This window comes from Gobius niger (genome assembly GCF_951799975.1).
Source record: "Gobius niger genome assembly, chromosome: 4".
Taxonomy (NCBI): Eukaryota; Metazoa; Chordata; class Actinopteri; order Gobiiformes; family Gobiidae; genus Gobius; species Gobius niger.
This window is the reverse complement of record NC_136855.1, coordinates 23223805-23243613: the sequence shown is the minus strand read 5'-3', so window position 1 is coordinate 23243613 and position 19809 is coordinate 23223805. Positions and strand designations below refer to the sequence as shown.

Here is a 19809-nt window from a genome sequence, read left to right as displayed (position 1 = left end):
ATAATGTGGGCTGGAGGTAATGTGAGTGAAACCATACCTCTGTTTGAAATCTTGGAACTCCGCCGATGTGAACTGTGTCCCGTTGTCACTAACCAGTTCCAGCGGGATGCCCCATCTCACAAACATTAGCTTGAGCTTGTTGATAACCTGCTTGCTGGTTATAGTGGTGAGGGAAGCAATTTCAATGTCTCTAGAGAAATAATCGACAGCGACAAGATAATTCTTACCCTCCAACTCGAACAGGTCAACAGCAATCCTTTGCCATGGGCCACTGGGCAGGGGAGTGGTTACCAGTGGTTCACGTCTCTGTGTTGGTTTGTGCTCTCTGCAAAAGTCACATGATTTCACTTTGTTTGTGATCTGTGCTCCGATGTTTGGCCACCAAACTGTCAACTTGGCTCTCTCCCGACACTTGGTGAGGCCCTGGTGACCTTCGTGCAGTTGGTCCAGGACACCGGTCCTGAGTGCTGCTGGAACTACTATGCGGTCGTGGTATAGGACTAGATTGTCCGACTCTGATAAGTGACTTCTGGCTGCATAGTATCCGCGCAGTGGTGAGCCCTCCATCATCTTGCGAGGCCACCCTTTTCTGATGAATGTGATTACTTTTTGAAGTTCAGCATCACTTTGTGTGACTCTGCGAATTTCCTCGAGCTTGGGTGACTTGATAGGTTTGCTAGCTACCATAGTGTTCACATATGCCTTTACTTGTGTTTCTGTTTCAGGTACATAACTGTTTTTAAGTGGATGCCTGGAGAGTGTGTCTGCGACTACAAGCTGCTTACCGGGAACATGTTCAGCAGTGACGTTGAATCGCATGAGGCGCATAAGCAGTCTTTGGCATCGTAGTGGTGTTTTGTCAAGATCATATGAGTTGATCAATGGCACCAGTGGCTTGTGGTCAGTTTGTAAACGAACATGGCCCATACCTTGAATGTAGCGGGCGAAACGTTCACAAGCCCAGACTGATGCCAGACACTCCTTTTCGATTTGCGAATACCTCTTCTCCGCATCCGTGAGTGTGCGCGAGCAAAAGGCAACGGGCCGCAACTCTCCATCGTGGTCTTGCAACAGGGCAGCACCAAGGCCGTAACTGCTGGCGTCGGCACTGACCGCTGTTGGTTTGTTGACGTTGTAGTAACACAGGGCAGGTGCAGCCATGAGCATTGCTTTTGCCTTGTTGAATGCTTGCTCCTGAGGCTCACCCCAAACCCATGCAGTCTCTTTCTTGAGCAGGTTGGTGAGTGGATGCAACACTGTAGACAGGCCTGGCAGGAATTTTCCAACATAGTTCACTAGTCCGAGCACCTGCCGCAGCTGCTCCACGCTTGAGGGGCTGGACATCCTAGCGATAGCCTCCACCTTGCTCTCATCAGGCTTCACACCATCTGCGCTGATGATGTGTCCAAAGAACTGCAGTTCGGTCTTTCCAAAGTGACACTTGGACCTGTTGAGCTTGAGACCGGACGCCTTGACCGTCCGCAACACCGCGTCGAGATGGCGGTCATGCTCCTCTTTTGTAGATCCGTAAACCAGGATATCATCCATTACAACGACAGTCCCTTCTAGGCCTTTGAGCAGGTCGGTCATCAGCCGCTGGAAAATCTCAGGCGCTGATGTAATGCCGAAAGGCAGACGTTTGAAGCAAAACCGGCCCATTGGGGTAATGAAAGTGGTCAGTCTCTGGCAGCTGGGGTCCAATGGAATTTGCCAAAACCCGCTAGAGGCATCCAGAGTGGAGAAAACCTTTGCTCCTGCCAGCTTAGGTGTTATATCATCCAGTGTGGGCAAAATGTAACGTTCACGTTTTACACCCTTATTCAAGCGTTTTAAATCCACACACACTCTGACCTCGTCCTTGTTGCGTTTTGGAGCGGGCACCATTGGGGCACACCAGTCAGTCGGTTCTGTAACTTCCTCAATGATCTCGAGGCTCAGCATGCGCTTTAGCTCTTTCTCCACTTTTGGAAGGAGCGGAAATGGAACTCTGCGTGGCGTGTTGACACTGTATGGGACTGCTTCCTCAGTCAGCTCGATCTTAACAGGCTCACAGTTCAGTAGTCCTATTTCCCCGAACACATTGCTTGTTAAGTCACTAGTGATAGCATTGACTCTTGCTACCAGCCCCATGCGCTTTGCCACAGCCTTGCCTAACAAGTTACTAACATATTGTCCTTTAATGACCGTAACCCAGTACTGGTAGTTTTGACCTTTGTATGTTGTGGTGGCAAGGAACTTACCCACACATCTGACTTTCCCACCTGGGCTGTACACTGTGGGCCTGGACTTGTGCACTTTTGGTACGTATCGTAGTTTGCTGAAAGTCTCTTCGGTCATAACGGTGGTATCAGCCCCAGTGTCGATTTTGAAATCCACTGGACTGCCATTCACAAGTAGCTCTACATCCCAGTCAGTATCGGGGTTTGACTCCTCAATGATGTTTGGCTTTGACTTTGTGGTTGCTCTCAGGAATAGTTCTCCAATAAAAAATGAATCCTCGTCTGAATCCATAACTGCCTCTGCTCTGACTTCTTTTAGCATCTTGGTTCTACACACGGCCTCGAAATGTCCCATTTTATTGCACTTTCTGCACCTTTTGTTATGGGCTGGACAGCTTTCCTTTTTATCATGCATCCTGTTGCATCTCTGACAGTGCCCTTTGTTTTCACTGTATTTCTGTCCATGTCCCTGCCGTGGTTTATCATAGCTCCTCCTTGTGCTATTGTACTGTTTCTGTCTCACCTCATTCACTGTAGTTTCCACACGCTCTGCACTTTGCTGTTTCACTTGTTCACTTTGACGCGCAAGCTGGATGGCTCTCTCCAGAGTCAGGTCCGCTTCTAGCTGGAGTTTTTGCGAAACCTCTTTGTCCATTATTCCGATGACGATCCGGTCCCGGATCTGCTCGTCCTTCCCCGCACCGAACTCGCAGTGCTGCGCGAGCTCGTACAGGCTCCGCACGAAAGCTTCAACTGTCTCACCGGCCCTTTGGCTCCGCTTATGAAAACAGGCGCGATCGTGGATGACGTTTCTTTTCGGGACAAAGTGTTCATCAAACTTCTGCAGCACTAGATTAAACTCGTACTCTGGATGTGGCATGGCCTCGGTTGCAGCAGGAAACACAAACGAGCCGTAAATTGGTTCGGCATCTCTCCCCATGGAGTACAAGAGCGAGTTCACCTGCACTTCGCTGCTCTCTTTGTCAAGTTTCGACGCGACTCTAAACCGGGAGAATCTCTGCCGCCATGTTAGCCACTCCGCTGGCCGCGTGAAATCGAACGGCTCCGGAGGTCCAAACTTTGCCATCTTGCTCTCAATGTCGGCGTGAAGTCCTTAATTCTGACACCATGTCATGATATGAGGTAAGACACGGGTCGTGATCTTCATTAAAGAGGTTTTATTGCGCTACAGCATGGGGTAACGTCAGCCATGTGTAGGTCTCAGTTATTGTGTGTTACAATATTGTAGTGCCCCCTAGTGGTCAGCATCCTTGAACTATGGTAGCTTTACATGGACAAAAGACAATCTCACAACATTTTTCTTCACCTGTAATGACATTGTATCATTTAATTAATGTGAAATTAAATGTCATTGTTAAGTGAATGACAGATGAACATCCCAATCTCTGCTTGGTCGTATGATTCTCCTGTTTCTGTCTCCTTCCTCCCGATGTATGAGACCTATCTGGTTTCTCATTGTATAAATTTCCCATGGTGAGAATGGAGCCATGCTGCTCTGAGCGCGCGCTGAGCCCCGTGGTATCAATAATACAGGAGGAAGTTATTGTCCCGGTGCAGGCCTCAGTATCGCACCACTAAAGACACTTGAGGGAGGGGTGGTCTTTTCACGGGGCCTTCTAGGATTTCAGGCCCTCAGACAGTGGTCTGGCACCGGGGGGTGGCTTCAGTGCGCTTGGACTGAGCTCAATTGTAAAGTGGCCTCTTGAAATTAGAGTGTCTAAACAGTGACAGCCTGCACAGTGCTGATGGCCTGCCCAGGTCAGAAAGACAACACCTGCTGAACCCTCAGTCACTGAAAACCAGCTGAGAGACAAGTCAATGCAGAATTAGCTCGTGTCAAACTCCCAAACACGCACATAATGGCAGGCGTCATCATGGGTGTGATTCACGTGATGCAGATTTCCTGCCTGTGTCTGCGAATATATGTGTAGGCTCAGCGGAATTAGTCTATTTGTACAAGTTTTTATGTTTTCCAATAATTTACTAAGACCATTAACACTTGTAACGAGCTGGAGAGCAGAAAGTTAAACTGTGATGCTGAGCGGCACAGACGCAGCGCACAAAGGACGCAGTCGCAGGTGGACGGGGGGGAGGACCGAGGGAGAGCGGAGGAGAAAGTTATTGAGAAAACACGTCTCACAGAAGGAGGACAGATCAATGATGGCGATGCATCGAAGTTTGACATTTTGATACAACCTGGAAACCTACACTTGAGGTGACCGTAACGGTGAGTGCTAAAGTCTCTGCTCCTTTACATGTTTGTTGATACTATTGCTCAGTGTTTAATTCAGTTGATAGATGACAATACAATTTACTTAGTAATCTACTGAATATGTCACATCCTTTTTACACCACTGGCTTTTGTAAATTAATGAAACGGAGCCTCCATAGCCATACAGGTGAAAGTGAAAAGGTAGTAGCCAGTCATTAAACTTTAATATTCTTTGGTGAGTTGCGTTACTCCTCCAAGGTAATTCTTGTGCTACCAAGAAGTAAATGCGTGGGCTTTCCTTTGTTTTTCTTTCTTTTCTTTTCTGTAATAGTAACTCTGTTGAAACAGAATGTGACAATAGTTTCATGTTGTCTGCTGGGATGAGATGAAGATGGAAAATACACGGCCGGGAATGGCATGTCTTATTGTTACCACCATTGTTATATGTGGCACAGTCATGGGACTAGGACCAGAGGGAACAGGTGAGTGTTTTGGTTTATTTCTGAAACAATAAACATAAAACATAAACATTTAATTATTTTATGATTTCAGGTAGAAGTACAGAAGAGCAACGAAATGCAATTATTGCAGAGGTTCTTTCCAAATTGAGTAAAAATGGATGGTTATCTCAAAATTCCCCAGAATCCACGAAGTCTTCAAATATGCACCCAGTTATGAGAAATATAATGGGCAGTCTGAAAACAATATTTCCAAATACAAAAATGCCTTCTCTGAACAAACCCATTGACCGTCACCGCCTGTCTGGTTTTCTGTACAACATCTCTCAGTATCTCCAAGAGATGGGAGCGGAGCTGGAGGAGGCCCCTGCTGAGTCTGAAGAAGAGCAACTTTGGGAGAAGGTGCTGCATTACTTTCTTCAGTCAGAAGGCAGCGCTACCACCAACCAGTGGAATGGACGGGTCCCTCCACGACCAAGCTTCACCGTACAAGACTGGTTTTTGTCTTTGAGGGGCAGCCAGCATTGGGACTGGCTTCTGGGTCTTCTGCAAAGCCTAATCACACTGTCAGATAAGCAAGCTTTTAAACCATTGATGACTGTCATATCCCAGAACTGGAAAACCGTGAGCGCTGTGATGGAAGCTGCCCTCCAGGCTCTGGTCAGTGGGACTTATGGCCAGGCCAGTGCTGGTTTGCAGGGCTTCATCTGTGCACTGAGAGGACAGAGTGATTGCACCTACAGTGTCAGTTGGCTCCAGCAGCTTCTTCACTTCTTAGAGACAAAGAACTGGAAGCCAGTGGTTAGTTTACATCCTGCAGCAGAAGCTCTTGAGCAGAATAAGGGTTCTGGTGGATTTGGACGTTTAAAACCTTTCAGTTTACCACCTGAAGCCCTGCAACAGGATGGCCTCAGCACAAACGCCTTTGTACACATAAACACTACAGAGGACGATAGTGCCTCAATGCAGAACTTTCTCCTACAAGCCCTGTCCCGCTCCGGTGGAAGTGGAGACAGGGGGAGCCAATTGGCGCACAAAAACCTTGCACTTGTTCAAAGTCTGGACGGGCTGAGGAGTGGCCTGCTGCACAGAGTTGGCAACACCGTCTACAGTAACTTGAGGAGGAAGGTGTCACGGGTTACCATGGCAATGCTGGATGATGTTGGAGAGTTGGTGGATGTACCGCAGCCGGATGCCCAGGGACGGTGCTCTTTCGGTGAGTTTTGTACTAATTAACCCTGACTTCACCTGTTGCACCTCGACAGGGGAGACAGTGAGTGACACTGCTTTAAATCTTTATAATCATCCCAGTGAATATAAAGCTACTGTTCATAGGCCAGCTAAGCTCTTTATTCTCCCATTGATGTCAGTAACATTATATCTGCCTTTGTTCAGTGAAGCACACTCGTGTATTAGTAACAATAGCTTCCTGTTGATTTTTCCACCACTCATTCACTTTGATTTGTCTTTATATTTCCGTCTATTCCAAGGTGACCTGAGACAGCTGATTTTATGGTGAGTGTCAAAATTTAAATTGTATGATCTGCTGCACATTTTAGGCTTCATAATTAAATATTTTTATCCTTGTGTTGTATAAGGGGAATAAGACACAATCTAACATGGAATCACCAGGCTTTGGGCTTTAACTCTCACAGTCTCCCAACCACACGCCCTATTTTGTCCTGCCCGTCTATTAAAGGAGGTGAACAGCATATCGGCACAAGTTCCAAAAGGCACCGACAACTTGACAATCAATTTTCCTCAGCTCATAAATCACACCTGAACTCCACACAGACAGGCAGTGACCAGCTGAGAGAGACTGATGACATCAGCACCACGGAAATCCTGGAGGCAGCCTGCAATGAATCCATTCCTGGGCTGACAGGCGTCTCGAACTTCACTGTGTTCCTCTATTGTAAACTGTTTGAAGGTGAGAATGGGTCAGTGAATGATGCAGTGGCCCACATGGGGCTCGGCCTGCCCTCCACCTGCTCTGATGCAGCCTGGTATCTGGCAGCTGCTGAGGAGGATTTCCTCTGGGTTCACATCTGCAGCGAGTTTTTTGCTAATGAATTCAATAACACTGTGTGTGCCAACTCCTCTTTCTGGCTCCAGAAAGTACATGAGGTAAGTGTTGATGTTATGTCCTTACTGTTTTTGTTGTTTTTGTCAACAATGTATTAATCCACTTTCTTATGATTTTTTGTAGGCTACGGCGTCAAAGGACTTCAACTTTTTCAATTACTCCAGTATTGATGACCTTTGTGTTCAAATGTTGGGTGAATCTACAGGAAGTGCGTCCCCCAGTGAGGAGTGTCTGTCTGAGCTGGGAAGTTTGACCCTCAATGCTGAAGCTTTTAGACACTGCTTTCTACCAAATGGCTCTGTTCTCATCTCAGCATTGTGTGGGAAACTACCCCCAGACTCTTCGTACTCTTTGCCAGAGGGCAGCTGGGCTGCCACATACTGCTCAAAAATACATAATTCCTCCTTTATTGACACCGCAGAGAATATGTGTCACTACAGACAGTGGGCAGTCCATCATTTTCTCAACAGCTCTCTCCTAGAGCGTTGTGCTCACACACCAGGGCTGAAAGAGTACATTTGTGAAAACACCTCACTCCTGCAACAGCTGGTGGGGTCAGTGCCACAGTTTTTTGACTTGTGTGCCAATCTCCAAGCAGAACTAGAGGGCAGAAAGTGCTTCCTTCAGAGGTTTTTTGAAATGCTGCCAGCACCCTATGAATTTGACAGCTCTCAGCTCTGTGTGAACCCAGCTCCTTTGATGGTGGAAGTGGTGCACAAGCTGAGCATGTGTGAGATTGAAGGAGGGGAGCGTGAAGGCTTCCTGGTGGTGCTGGGCTATGTGCTGCGGCTACTGGACTTCATAGTGGATCTCTCATCGGGTCTAGAGGAGGGTGAGAGAGAGGCACGGCAGGGTTTAGGCCAGGCCATCCTCCTTTCTAGTCTCCTTGACAATACATCCTGGTCCAGTGTGCAGCCTGAGGCCAGCACAAGTGTCCTTCACACTGTGGGGGTGTTTTTGCTAAGAGAGAAGAACGCGTCACTCAAAGAGGACCTACTGAGCTGCTTTAGTGTAAGAAATCTGACTGACATGTTATTGACTAATTTACTTCATCTTAACCCATATTATGCTCATGTTTGTCAGCCTGTCTTGTGGGACCTCATTCAGCAGGACAAGAACTCTACAGCTCTTCGACTGCTAATGCGGGTTAGTGGGTCACGCAGATGAGACACAGTATGTGCTTTATACTTTTCCTATTTATTTGTTCAATAGGAGTACCTTAGACTGCCAAGAAACAGCATTCGCACTCTTGTGATGTCTGCTGAAAAAGATGCCGTTCAAAGATTCCTCTCTCATATGCACCAAAGCTGGGATAATTTGCAAGTTCAAACAAGCCAGGTTTGTCATGAGCTGTATATAAATTCACTTGTGTGAAGCGTGAATTTACTCGTCAATAATGTTAATGTAATCTGTATTCTTCTTTCTCAGGCTTCTCCAACAGAGTTGCAAGCCATGGAAACAATGACTGCTGCGTTCATCCAAAAGTTCCCTCGAGTGACCCCTGAGTTGTTCATTGACCTGTCCCAGTTCATTCCCTTCATGTCTGTTTCTGACATCATGAATTTCCCAACATCCCTTGTGGTCAATGACAGCGTGTATGTACCTAAAAAATTCATTATTGCAACATATCGCTTCATTGTAAAATCAAAGACTATTGTGCTACAGTTTGACAGCCATTCGGGACCATAGCTCAGGGATGAGATCTCTACAGAAGAAAGCCTTTGTAAATCGAATTCTTCAGTCGTCTGTGGTGGGGGATGTTCAAACATGGCCCCCTTATTTTCTTGCTTCCATCTTACCGCTCCTGCCCTATCTACCTGTCACTCATTTTCAGCAGCTGACATCACATCAGGTACAATTAACATAGTCTTACTCTAATTTTCACTCTTAAATTGTCACCTTGGGCTCAAGGTCCTCATTGGACGTCTAATAGAATAAAGGAGTTAACCAGACACATTTATCGGCCTGTCTTTACAGCTTACCCCGTTAGCTGAGTTGCTAGGCAACAGCAGTCTGGATGGAGTGAGGGGGCGTCATGTGCTCAGGACCCTTTTTACCAAAAAGAAGAATCTGACTGGAGATCACATAATGAGGTGAGTTTAGTATTTCTAAATATAAGGCATTATATAAAGGTTTGGGATAATCCCATACTTGTATAATTCGATAAAAGCCTACAGTACGTTAAGAAGATGATTTGACATGATCATAAATCTGGTTGATTACTTAATGATTTATACATTTGACTCATAGTGTTCCCTTAGATCTAACTCGATTGTTTGATTTTTTTAGGTTAGGCATTCTCGTCTGTTATCTGGATCCCTTTGAGCTCCATTCATTTTTACGGGACCCAGCTGTGGCCTCAGCTCTGTGGCAGCAGCTGGCAGAGTGCATGTCCAACGGCCTGATCAGCACCAAGGGCAGAGTGAGGACTTTTCAAAAGCAAAAAACACAACAGCTCATGAAATTAATTTTTGAAAGTCATTTTCATTTGTGTTGTTAGCTGTCCTCGTGGCTGGTACCAGTAGTCCAGAGGCTAAATGCCAGCAGCATGGCTCAGCAGGATCTGTTTGCTCTCAGTGGGTTTCTGCCTGAATTGGGCGCTTCATTTCTTCTGCCCCTGCCCTCAGAGGAGCTTATAGATGTCCTTTCACACTCAGCCATCCCACCATATTCTCCGGCGCAGGTCTCAGTGCAGTTTCTGGCTTCTGTGTGTTGCTTCTGGTCTCATAAAAGGATTAGAGAAATTGGATCTATAAATATAACGACAAGTAAAAGTCAAGTCTTTCTGTTTCTATCCACTCAGAGAAGATTAAACTGACAATATTACAGCATTAAATCAAATTGCAGATAATTAAATTGCCTTTTTTTCCTCCTCTTCACATATTATTCTAGGCTTTCAAAATATTATCCAAGATTTCACTGGAAACCAATGTAAGCACGCTCCGTTGACGTGTTTTTCGATTTTCTGCTAATTAAATCTGGGTCTCTGATGTTTTGTTCTGATGTATCAAACACAGCTCACCATGGACAAACTGTGCAGATTGAAAGCATTGCACTCGGGTTGGTCTCCCGCTGTGCTCAGAGGCCTGCAGTGGGACCACGTCAGTCAGTCAATGCCCTGCCAGTGTTGGAGCAGCTTAGTCTCCGAGCTCAAGGCGGGACAGAGGGCCATGCTGTATGATGCAGTACAAGAGGTGACCTGGTTTACGTTTTTGAGGCTGTTTGACCGCAGTGCTGTTCGTCTAACTTTTGTTTCCTCAACAGATGCTGCAGGGTGACTTTTTGAGCGTAATTGAGCGAGCGCCTTGTCTTTTGCCATTTGTACCTCTGAAGAAGTTAATGCAAGATTTGACCACAGACGTTCTCCTGACCAATATAAGCCAGTTTAGGGACGTACCCTGGTCACCACAACAGGTACACTTTTCATATAGTTTGCTTTTGTCACACCATTGCAATTTTAACACTTATAAATAAGGCACATAAGGGGTTTTCTTAACCTCTTAACCCCCACCTGAAAAAGCACATTTTCTCCAGTTTAGCGTCTTCTAAAAGCTTCTTGAAAATAGGTGCCAAAATAGCAACGAAAACGAGACGTAAACGAGGATGAAGACGCAACATAAACGTAGCAAAAAAGCTAGAAAAACTGGGAAAAAAACAAAAATGTGACATTGCGATAACGACGTGGTCTTAGCTTTCAAATGAGACTTACAGGTGCTCGTCATATAATTATAATTCAAATCAACAAGCAACCAAAATGACAAGCATAAATATAAGTTTTGTGATAATTACTGCTCACCTAATGCACATGCTTTGGCTTGTGCTTACAGGTGCTGGTCATATATTAGAAAAGTATGAAAGTTCATTTATTTCTGTAATTCAGCTTAAAATGTGAAATTAATATATGATATAGACTCACTACATGTAAAGGGACATATGTCAAGCCTGTATTTATTATAATTTTGATGATAATGGCTGTTACTGTCCATTTTTTAAATATTCTAATTTTCTGAGATTTTTAATGTGGGTTTTTTTACAAGCTGAGCCATAATAATAAAAACACAGTCTACATATCTCACTTTGCATGTAATGAGTCTATCATATATTCGTTTCACAGTTTAAAAGAACAGGCCAATGCTGAGATACAGTATGTTCTTACCTGAGCTTAGACGAGTTGATACGTACCTGTCTGGTCTGGGAGAGGACAAATGCAAGAACATAATCTCAAAAACAGTGGCCTGTTCCTTTAAGTTGAATAACAGAAGTGAATGCACGTTTTCATGATATTCTAATTATACGACAAGCACCTGTATAGGCCCATAGGTTGTGAACTCTCCAGTCGAGAAGCTTTTAGATTTGGGTAAAGCTGAACATGGACAAAATGTGCTTGGTTAAGGCGGGGGTTATGAGGTTAATTAGTTAAGGTTGTAACCTGTGATACCAAATGATTCAGCAGCATTCAGAGTAGAATAAAACAAAAATTCTCAATTTGGCTTAAAATGTCAATTGTGCAATTATGCTAGACGGCTGACAACTTTCAGATGGTACTACAAAACCCAACAATCTCATCGTACTTGTTCGTCAGCTTAAAGAAGGAAACGTTTTAATAACAATAAACTACACAATAACATCTTGATGCACCTCCACAATTCAAAACAGTAGAATCAATCAATCACCCAGCGTATTGACTGGGAAGGGAAATCTTGCCAGCTCTGGTCTTGGCTCGCAATCATCTACGGCTCATGGGATATGCTTCACATGATCCTTTCAGGATATTAATACTCCATACGCATCAGCCACCATCAAGCTAATTAGTTTGGATGTTGTACAATGAAGCAGAGGAATGTAACATAAATTAATAATGGCTGCTTTTAAGTGCTTTGGTCACAGCCAACAGAATACGAGTCCGCTTTCACCACCTGTCATGCCTCTCACAAGACCAGTGTCCAATCAATAAAGATGACAATACACTGCTCTAAAAACACACATCTTAAGTGCTCATAAAGTGCCCGTAAAGCAGGCTATATGATTCTTATTGGTACTGCATTAGCAGAAGATAAACATTTCATTTCATCACACACATTTTCTATATGTATATGTGTTTGTAGGCTCAGTTTTTGATCAAGAAGATATTTCCATTTCAAAACACCACCAGCAGCATTGTGAGGTAAAACAACAAAACTTAATGTGGTGATGTACAACATTACTTTTTAGTATTGGTTATTATTGTTTTTCCTTGTAGACACCTGGGACGTATAGCCGGCGGAGTAAGCTGTAACCTGTTAAAGCGCTGGATCAATGACACTGAAGTGGACATCCCAGACTTTCTCGCTGAGCTCCCTGGTGATATTCGACCTGCTCTCGTAAGGGCATCATCACCATGTGGAGGAAACCGCAATAAAAATGTAAATAATAAAGAGTTTTTTTTGTTTTCTTTTATACCAGAGGAAATGCATTGTCGATGAGCTGAAAAGGCACCCTGGAATTGACCTGAGTGTTCTGAGCTCATGGTTTGCACTGACGTTACCGTGAGGACTTCTGTCTTTCCTAATATTCCAATGGATTTTTTTTGTTATAACCATATTTATATTAATGAATCTTTTGCAGAGTGACAATGGTAGAAAAACTGTCCAACGAGTCCTTCAGAAACCTCCTGGACTACATTCAAACACATTTTACTGACTTCCTCAAGCTGCCTTATTACAAACAAATCCATATTGCTGAGAGGGTGCTGACTGAACTGGTAAATGTTTTGATGCACAAGTAAGGTATTTAGTAACGAGTCATTTCCTAGCTTGATCCCGTCAAAGCTGTATAGGTTAGGTTACTTTATTTGTACCTGTAGGTAAATTTGTCTTGCAATCCTGAGAAAAACTTGTCAAACATTAAAACGCAGGATACAAAGATAAACAGCACAAATTTAAATATAAAGCTATAAAGTGCTCCAGATACCGACAGGATGTGGCTTTTCTAAAGATACCACAGATATTTAAGCCAAAGCTGTAATGGGGGTGGACTTAGCTAATTTGCCTTCTCGGACAAAATACAGCATGAATTCAAAACGAATCCCTTGTCCAAACAAACATCCTTTTCATTTCTATCTTTCTGTTTGGTTGCTGCATCCAGTCATCTGCGTCTGGGTTGCATTCAGACTTTTTACTGGATTAAACATCTTAGTGAAGAAAAACACTGTACCGTTTAATTTGACATCTGACTAAGAGATTTCCTTCACTATCGACGGTTACTAATTCTGCTGTGCCCCGTAGAGCGATGAGGGTGATGGGAGTGAGATTGACAGCTCTGCTCTTGACTTCCTGGGACCTTTACTGCCTTTCTTGAACCGGGACAGTCTGGATCTAGTGGACAGAAGAGCTCTGGCTCTGAGACTGGAAGAGATGAGAAACTTTTGCCTTCCTAAAGAGGCGCTGAGGGACATTAGCTCTCTGCTCACACAGAAAGACCTGCTGGGGTAAGGCAGCAATGAATACTGAAAAATTTATGTATGGATTCTCTGGAGAATACTGTGTAGTACCGGGTATATTTTTTGTAAACGGTTTGTGAATTTTAATTTTCTCTGGGGAAACTGAATTCATCGTTAAAAAAATGTAATTCAAATTGCTTATTTTTCATTTAACTGAATAATCTTATAGTTTCAAAATACAAAGATGAATAAAATATGAAAATATACAATATGTTATGTCAATAGAGAGCCATCAAAGTGGCATGTGGAGGATCTGGAACATCTGGGCCGCTTGGTGTTTTCATTGTCCACAAAGCAGATCAACAGTATCCCATTGGTAAGCATCTCTCAGATATCATCATTATCAAGTTAATCTGTCAGGTTCATTTGGCTCGCTTGTGTGTGTTTGTGTGTTGATGCAGACAGTGTTGACCAAAGACACAGTGGAGCAGGTCCTGGTGGGTCAGAAGCTCTGGGAGGCCAGCGCAGTTGGACGAATGTGTGTGATGCGCAGTATGGACCAGGAGAGCCAGAGAAAACAGACTGAGAGCGTTCTCCGGGGCATTATAAAGCCACGCAACAGACGGGCAAAAGGTCCACGCTGACGTTTGACGCAGAATGATTAGACGGCCTGTGAGTGTAGTTTGTGTTATCTGAAGCACAGAGAATTCACTGTTTTCTTTTGATTAGTGCCAGTCCCAAGCTGCGCCGATATCAAAGGAACAGTCCCCTCAGCATGGACCCCACTGCAGCTGAAGCGAATGTCTCAGGAGAATCTGAAAGACTGTGTTGAAGTTTTTGGACAAGACTCTTTGTTGAGCGGCGAGCAGCGACGCACGCTTTGGAAGAAGTTGAGAAAGGTTGAAATAAAACATACTTGTTGCGTTGGTAGTTCATTAATTAGTGAAAGTGCTCTGCTTCTGCTCAGTATTAATGCTGATTTAATTTCTGTCCTGCACAGTTTTTCAGTCCGGTGCGAGTGCTGCGTGAGGATCAGGTTCTGTCTCTTGGCTCCATCGTGACTGAAATGGGAGACGGAGAGCTGCATGACACAGATCTCTCCGATCTCGGTGTGCTGACACATCTGGGAACACTGACTGAATGGAGCAATAAAAAGGTAATAATTTCTTTTGGATGTAGCCTGGTCAGCACTGTTGTAATGTGTGCGTTTATCAACATGCAGATGAGAGTGGTAATAATGAGCGTAATGCGCAAGAAAAAACAGAAATTAGAGCACTTAACTGCGCTGGATTTGGCAACATTTGGTCACCTCATCTGTGGCCTGTACCCTTCTGAGATAAAAAGACTAAGCCCCTACAACCTGAGGTTAGTCATTAAACTCACCAAAACCTTAGGGATAATACTCACACACTTTTATTGCACCAAGGAAAAAGTGTAATTCAGATTTGTTTCCCTAAACCTGCAGTATGGCGGTGCTGTTCCTGCGAGAAATGTCTCTGCCCTGCACTGAGCAGCAGATGGAGGCGCTGACTGGCTGCCTGTCCAGGCCTGAGGCCTTTGGTCCAGTCAGTACTTGGGGACCAGAGGTGTTCACAGAAATTGGGACGGTGGCAGGTACATGTGGTCTCCATAGATATAAAGTTGTTTGTGTAAACTTTTTTCAAATCGCTTTCCAAGTAGCTGAGAGTGCTGCAATAACGCACTGCTGGATGGATGGATACAATTTGAAGTTCGCCCTCAGGGCACAGTCATAAAGAGAAACGGGAAAAAGTTTCTCCCTGAACTTTTGGTTTGATCTGTTATGAGAAACATTAATTGTGCACTTACAGTGTTTGTAACTCCCTTTACTCTGTCCAGCGGGCTTAGACGACCTGGTGCTGTCTGCTTTAGTGCAAGAGCAAATCGAGGGACTCACTATTGAAGCTATCCGCCTGATGTCTCCACAGAAGCTCTCAGTGAGTCTAAAACTTAACTTTGTTTTCATAATTTGAATGGGTTAATTCATGTCTTAATTATTGTGCTTTTGCCGTGTGCAGGTGGTGTTCAGTGCAGTACAGTTGTCCTGGCTGAGTTCAGAGCAGGCGTGGGCAGTGACTGAGGAGCAGTGGGCAGAGCTGGATCCTCAACAGAGACACGCAGTGGGCCTTTCTCGATATGAAGGAGAGATTCTGCTTGAGCAGAGAGGTGCATCCCTATACTAATGCAGATTTATGAAGATGATGTCAGTGGCAGAATAATAAAACCTATTGTGTTTCACAGGAAGGAACTCGGCTGCACCTGCTGTAAACATGAGCAGTCTCGCTGTCTGCTCTCTGGCGCTATGCTTTTTATTGTTGCAAGCGATTTAAAATTATGCAACAAATGCAATTGTCTCCCAACCTTGGTAGTATTATATTTGTACTGCAAATAAATTATTTGAAATACTTCATTCTTAATGTGTGTACTTACATCGAAAGGACCAGCAGAAAATTGTTTTCTTTGTTTCATTAGAAGTCAGTGAGTGCATCTTAACAAGGGTTTAACAGTCCTTTAATTGAGCGTGCACAGAGTCTTAACAGAGCCTCTTGGTTTGGCCACTGAACTGTCAAAAACAAAGCAAAACTTTGGTTGTTAAACAGGGCCCGTAAATCACAAGCCGCCCACAAACTAATTTGTCTCAGCATCACAGTATAGCAATGCATTGTCTCAGTCACAAGATCAAACATGACGATCACAATCCACTGTCCCACGACTTTGAGCTCCTTCCGTCAGGGCAGAGATACTGACAGGAATTCCTTTGTGCCCTGTGCCACCGGGGAGCTGAATAAGTTGTAAACCCTAATGTTGTTCATTCATTTTCTTGTAATGAGATGAGAATTAACTTTAAATATATGTGCTGGGCAAATGCACTTGGTAGACAAAGCTTTTCCTATTCCAGTGTTAATTTAGACAAGATATTTGAATTTAGTTTCAGTCTTAGTCTTTTTAGTCGACTAAAATTGCATGGAAATCTAGTCGACTGAATGTAAGATGAATTTAGTCTTTGCATTCATAGTATTTATTCTAATCATATTTAATCAAGGTCCTCTGCTTTATGCAGCTCCTCCCACATTAACAAAGCACAGACCTGTTCCATTGGCAGTGAATTTACATGATATGAGGCTCTTTCAAACTGTCCTTCTTTTCATATTTATTTAGTCACATTTTAGTCAAAGAAAATAACTGGACATTTCAGTCACAGTTTTAGTCTCATAAATAACTTTCAATTTAGTCTTAGTTAATTTTAGTCAGCAAAAATATTACTTTGACTATAATATATATTTTAGTCTATAAAATTAACATTGTTCTGTTTTGTTCTGTTCTGTTCTGTTCTGTTCTGTTTTGTTTTGTTTTGTTTTGTTTTGTTTTGTTTTGTTTTGTTTTGTTTTGTTTTGTTTTGTTTTGTTTTGTTTTGCTTTGTTCTGTTCTGTTCTGTTCTATTCCATGCTATTCTATGCTATCCTATCCTATTCCATTCCTTTCCTTTCCATTCTATTCTATTCTATTCTATTCTATTCTATTCTATTCTATTCTATTCTATTCTATTCTATTCTATTCTATTCTATTCCATGTTGCCCCCCTGTTGCCAGAAATGCTAAAGACATGATTGTCAATGAAGAAACAGAATAAGCAGCAATGAGTATCCGGGGCGCGACTCTGCCGACACGACCCGGGGCTTGCCAGCAATAAAGTTTATTCTATTCTATTCTATTCTATTCTATTCTATTCTATTCTATTCTATTCTATTCTATTCCATTCCATTCCATTCCATTCCATTCCATTCCATTCTATCCTATCCTATCCTATTCCATTCCTTTCCTTTCCTTTCCTTTCCATTCCATTCCATTCTATTCTATTCTATTCTATTCTATTCTATTCTATTCTATTCTATTCTATTCTATTCTATTCTATTCTATTCCATTCTATTCTATTCTATTCTATTCTATTCTATAAACAATAAACAAACAATAATTGATCAAACCTGTGGGAAAGAGTATGCAGTGTTATTAAAGCAAATAGGTGAAGATATCGTTGTGGACGTTTCATCCACTGGTAGCAACAATTATGTAGAAGTAGAAATGAAAGAAGGCCATAGTTACAATAAATAATACAATCCTGTTAATGTTTGTATGTTTATGCACCACGTGCCTGTCAGAGGTCTGTGAGACGTGTGAGACATGTGAGAAATACAATGTCGCGAGTGTACCCGGTGTGGCCAGCAGATGCCAGTGTAACAGTGTTGCTCCCCGGCAGGAGGAGTAGCTTCGAGTCCACGGCCATGACGCATTTCCTGGGGCTCGTAAGGACCACTCAGCGGCACACCAGAGGGGTATCATGACTATTTATATCCAACAATTCGTTCTTATCAATTTCCCTGCCGTTTTGCTTTGTCGTGGTCGTTTCTAGCGTCGAGGGGTGCCCGTAAAACACGGCAGACCGAGCATGATGTGAAGTCAGGCGGGTAAGTTGCTCGGAGTGTAAGTTTCTCTGGTGCTTTAGCTAGTGAGTGTGACTTGTTTGGGTGCGTGTGGCTGCCGAGTTTGCTCGCTTGTTTTCGCCTGTGATGCCGCCGGGGACCTGGCACGGGGATCACCGAGGCTCGCGCGGGCTTCTTTGGACCTTTCACTGTTGACATTTTGGACGTTTAGTGCGGTTTGACTCGAAAAGGGGGGGATCTTCCACACAAGGTGACGTCGACTGCTGCGCTCCGTCCGTCCGGGTTTCTCTGTGGTTGTTCCACTCGTGAACCATCGAAATTGCGGCTCGTGATTCACGCAAATAAGTAGTAAAATGTGAGGCAGGGCGCGCGGTGGATATTTATGCTTGGGTGAAAAAGGGGGAGGCACCTGTGACAAGGCGAGAGTCAATTGAAGGCGGCGTCAAGTACGCGTTAATAGGCACAATTTCAGGCGCATTTTTGACAAAGTGATGTCCTGTCCGCTCCGCGTTTAGCCCGGGCTGTTCCGTGCCAAACTGTGACCGCGCGCTGTTGTCAAGTCCGAGGTGAGTCAACTACCCGATAATAATACGCGTAATACCCTTGTCAGCTGACTTATTCACTTCAAGTTTAGCGCACAGACATTTAAAGCGTGTGACTCGGTGTCGTGACCAGTTTCTCTGCTTTTAGTTAATCTCTCTCCAAATGCGCTGAGCTCCTCTAAACCGTGCGTGTTGCCGTCGCCCCAAGCAGCTTATACGGCGAAGTTTGGCGCAACTTCTAAAATTCTCATTACACAGTCAGCCAGCTACTAAACTCCAGGGTACACAAGTTTACGGTCGCTCTGAAACCTTAAACAAATAGGCGCTGGACTTTGACACAATGTGAAATAGGCTGCTGCTTCCACAAGACAAATCTGATCCTGCTGCCTTCAGGGGCAACCTACTTTCTGACTGACGATATTTACTCACGCGTCCTCTCTCTAGGTTATACATTCACTTCTTCTTGGTGAGTAAGGAGCTTTGTCACTTTGTTGTTGTTTTGCTTGGTGTAATTATGTGTTACATTTGTGGGATTGAAAGTTTGTTAATCAGTGCCTAGAAATCAGGGCTGCGCAGTATATCGCAAAAACATATCGTATCGTGATATTAGGTGATGCAATATCTAGGGCTGTCACGATACATACTTTATCAATTTATTGTTCTATGAAAAACAGATGCAGATTACGGGTGGGAACCTCTGGGTAGCTCACGATACGCCAGACATCTATCTATCTATCTATCTATCTATCTATCTATCTATCTATCTATCTATCTATCTATCTATCTATCTATCTATCTATCTATCTATCTATCTATCTATCTATCTATCTATCTATCTATCTATCTATCTATCTATCTATCTATCTATCTATCTGTGACTTCATTTACAATTAAATAAACACAAAACCACAGTGCTATTTCAAAAGTAATAAATTCATCTTCTTTATAATTATAAAAACTATCATTAAAAGTAATTTAATTGGTCCAAACTGTAGTGCTGCTCCCTGCTGTCCTGACATTCAATCAATCATTATTAGCCTCTATTGACTGTGAAAACAGTGGAGCACTGACGCCACATTAATGCATGATGTTGCTCTTTAATTTGCATGACGTCATCAAAGTATCGATATCGGAATAAAAAGTGTCGGTATCGTCCTGCAAAATATTGCGATATATCGGAAAATTGATATATTGTCACACTCCTAATACAGATACATTTTTGGGCTTGATATTTATCGCCTGTACATTTATTAGCATTTCCCCCCATTCTTCTCTTTGTTAAACTTTTCACTGTTAAATTGAGTTACATCATATTTCATGTTCATCACAGTTTGGATGGTATTTTAGGATATGATGATGCACTTTTTTCTGCCTGAGAGTTGTATTGTATTGTATTG

The 19809-nt window shown here is 43.5% G+C and overlaps 2 protein-coding genes across 3 annotated transcripts in view; both read left to right on the top strand.

Moving 5' to 3' along the window:
* Positions 1-5174: 5174 nt before the first annotated feature.
* LOC306961655 (stereocilin) lies at positions 5175-15762 on the top strand (the record flags this gene model as incomplete). The annotated part of the gene is made up of 28 exons (XM_079554500.1): positions 5175-6126; positions 6401-6425; positions 6509-7037; positions 7120-8007; positions 8080-8142; positions 8209-8334; positions 8425-8591; positions 8662-8848; positions 8974-9089; positions 9286-9418; positions 9497-9679; positions 9889-9927; positions 10014-10190; positions 10261-10410; positions 12102-12160; positions 12236-12356; positions 12439-12521; positions 12601-12736; positions 13260-13462; positions 13700-13790; positions 13876-14047; positions 14144-14313; positions 14415-14570; positions 14637-14779; positions 14880-15028; positions 15272-15369; positions 15451-15598; positions 15674-15762. The coding sequence occupies 28 exons, from the start codon at positions 5175-5177 to the stop codon at positions 15760-15762; spliced, it is 5553 nt and encodes a 1850-aa protein (XP_079410626.1).
* Positions 15763-17711: 1949 nt separating this feature from the next.
* furina (furin (paired basic amino acid cleaving enzyme) a) overlaps positions 17712-19809 on the top strand; it is a 63750-nt gene continuing 61652 nt past the window's right edge. The window contains exon 1 of one of the 2 annotated variants that reach the window (XM_079555830.1): positions 17712-17894. The gene's annotated coding sequence lies outside the window, so the exon portion shown is untranslated. Of the gene's footprint in view, positions 17895-18311; positions 18437-19809 lie in introns of those variants that run through there. The other variant, XM_079555831.1, reaches the window with a different exon arrangement.